This window comes from Phaethon lepturus, unplaced genomic scaffold, assembly GCF_000687285.1.
Source record: "Phaethon lepturus isolate BGI_N335 unplaced genomic scaffold, ASM68728v1 scaffold22624, whole genome shotgun sequence".
Classification (NCBI taxonomy): Eukaryota; Metazoa; Chordata; class Aves; order Phaethontiformes; family Phaethontidae; genus Phaethon; species Phaethon lepturus.
In genome coordinates, this window is record NW_010534307.1 from 1,812 (window position 1) to 4,648 (window position 2,837).

At 64.8% G+C, this 2,837-nt stretch overlaps 1 protein-coding gene across 1 annotated transcript; it reads left to right on the forward strand.

The window, feature by feature from the left end:
- Positions 1-931: 931 nt before the first annotated feature.
- UBTD1 (ubiquitin domain containing 1) lies at positions 932-1,767 on the forward strand. The gene is made up of 2 exons (XM_010285489.1): positions 932-1,163; positions 1,382-1,767. The coding sequence occupies exons 1-2, from the start codon at positions 989-991 to the stop codon at positions 1,765-1,767; spliced, it is 561 nt and encodes a 186-aa protein (XP_010283791.1). The 5' UTR covers positions 932-988.
- The last annotated feature ends 1,070 nt before the right edge of the window (positions 1,768-2,837 follow it).

Consider the following 2,837-nt stretch of genomic DNA (forward strand, 5'->3'; position numbering starts at 1 on the left):
CGGGCTGGGGCTCTGCATCCCCCGTGTCCTGTCCCCGCAGGAAGGGTGCTGGCTGGCTGCCCCAGAGAGAGGGGAGGCAGGAAGGAGCTGTTGTCACTCATTGTCCCCTGCTCAGCTGGGAGTGACAAGAGCTCCTTCCTACCCCATGCTTCCGGCCCAGCCGTGTGGCTGACGGGATGGGGCTGTTCCCACGGGGCTGCAGCCTGGTGTAAGAAAGGCAGGGCAGTGTGGGGCTTGCATGGGGGGTGGCCCAGACATCTGCTGCTGTGCCCTGGGCAGTGTCAGCTGCTGAGGGTCACTGGAAACATAGTTGGGGGCTGCTTCATGGAGGGCCTGCTCAGTTCCGCCCCTTGCTGACGCTTCATGGAGAGCCTGCTCAGTTCAGCCCATTGCTGAGGCTGCTGCAGGCTGGCAGCACCCCCGCAGTGAAGCCCTCTGCCCCCCGATGCCCTGGATGCTGTGTGCCCGCCATCTTGTCCAGAGCTGGTCCTTGCCACCCTGGGGTGGGCAGAGAGGACAGAGAAGTCCTGCCCACCCCCGCCAGGGCTGCAGCTGAGCCCCCATAATCCTCTTCCCGCTCCGACTCACCGGCTTATTTCCTGGCTAATTCCCCAAGCTATAAATACAGCTCTGCCTCAAAGGGCCCCAAGGGCCCACAGCCACCCTGCGGGGCAGGGGCTGATCCCCTTACCACGGGGCAAGGGATGCCACTTGGAGGGCAGCTGCTATGGGGCCAGTGGGACCTTGGGCAGAGCTGGCTTTAGCCACGTTCCCCCTGGCTGTGTTGGGGGCTGTCCTGCCCTGTGCTGGGCAGGGCAGTCTCTTGGACAACGCTGTGCATGGTGCCCCCAGAAGCCCATGGGGAGGGGGGCCTGGGGGGCTCGTGGCCCAAGGGGCGCCCCATCCTTCAGCTGAGCATCCCACCCTCTCCCCAGGCCGCAATGAGCCCCTGAAGAAGGAACGTCCCAAATGGAAGAGTGACTACCCCATGACAGACGGGCAGCTGCGCAGCAAGCGGGATGAGTTTTGGGACACGGCGCCTGCCTTCGAGGGCCGCAAGGAGATCTGGGATGCCCTGAAGGCAGCTGCCTATGCCGTGGAGGCCAACGACCACAGCCTGGCCCAGGCCATCCTCGATGGAGCCAGCATCACCCTGCCCCATGGTGAGGGATGGCTTTGGGGCTGTGGGTGGGTGGGTGCTGAGTGCCCCATATTTGGGCACATCAGGGTCCCAAGTTGGAGAGGAGAGAGGTTCCCGGCTGCCATCCATGCAGCTCAGTCCAGCCACGGGGGGCAAGGTAGACTCTGCCCCGCTGCCTGGCTGGCCCCATACCCATCCATGGGGATGCCTACCCACAGCATCTCACCCCACCGTCCCCAGGGTCCCTGACGGAGTGCTATGATGAGCTTGGCAACCGGTACCAGCTGCCCGTCTACTGTCTGGCACCTCCTGTCAACCTGATCCTGGAGCGGAGCGAGGAGGAGGCAGCGGAGCCAGCCGAGCCCCTGCCCAATGCCCGGCGGGAGTTTGCCCTCAAGGTGCGGCTCTCCACCGGCAAGGACCTGCGGCTCAACGCCAGCATGGGTGACACCATCGGGCAGCTGAAAAAGCAGCTGCAGGCACAGGAGGGCATTGACCTGGCCTGGCAGCGCTGGTTCTTCTCGGGCAAGCTGCTCACCGACCGCACGCGGCTGCAGGAGACAAAGATCCAGAAGGATTTTGTTGTGCAAGTGATTGTCAACCAGCCCCTGCCGCCCAGGAACTGAGCCCCCCGGCACTGGTTGCGGGGAGAGGGCAGGGGGCTGGGGTGCAGTGGCACCTCTGGGGCTACCCCATGCCATGTCCCAGCCCTGCCCGAGCAGGGGCTGCCCCCAGCCTGGGTCACCCCCCAGGAAGGGCTGCATGGGGCTGTGCCACCGCAGTGGTCCCTCTCAGCTGGGGACGTGGGCACATGCTGTGTTTGCTGCAGGAGGTTTGAGGCCAAATGTCTCTGGGGGGTTGGTGTGGCTAAGGCCCCTCTGCTGGGCTGAGCTGTCAGGGAGAGGCTGTGACCTGCTGGGCTCCTGCTCCCCATGGCCAGGAGGCCCCAGGGTGCTGGGCTGAGTGGAGATGTCTCCCCTCTGTACATAGTCTGTATTTATCAATAAAGCCTTTTCATCCTTCCTCTGGCCCTTGGGGCGGGGGGGGGGGGGGGGGATCCTATGTCTGCTTTCATGTCAGGATGCGCATGGGGTGGCCAAGGAGAGCTGGGCTGCCCCAGCTCCACTCCCTGGTGCCACCCCAACCCTGCCCTGTCAGCCTGGGCTCTTTGCCTGCCTGCAGCATTCCCCAGCACTGCCACCATCATCCTATTGCCTGCCCTGTCTGCTTGCTGGTGTGGGGCCACCACCTCACTTTCCTGGTGTTCCTCTTCTGAGGTTTCAGCCTGTGTTACCCAGGGCCAGGTGAGACAGTCCATGGAGGGGGGACAGTCCCGGGACCACCTTTGCAGCTGCCATCACCTGTCCTGGTGAAAATGGCACCTTTCTGCAGCTGGAGGCTGTGGCACCCATGGGACAGGGCACCCAAGGCCATCTGTCCTTCCCCCAGGTCCTGTGCCGGGAGCCGGTGCCCAGGGCATTAACTGTCCCGGCACAGGGCAGCACGGGCCTCATCTTTCAAAGCACAGTGCAGGGGGGCTGAACAGTGTCCCCGCTGCCGGGAATAGCTGCCGGCTCTGCCCACCGGCCCCACTGCCAGGCTGCCCGTGCGCAGCAGGAGAGGCCGGGCAGCCACCGGGACCCTGGCAGGGCTGCGCGGGACGCCCTGCACCTGAGGTCATCCCCTAAAGAGGCCA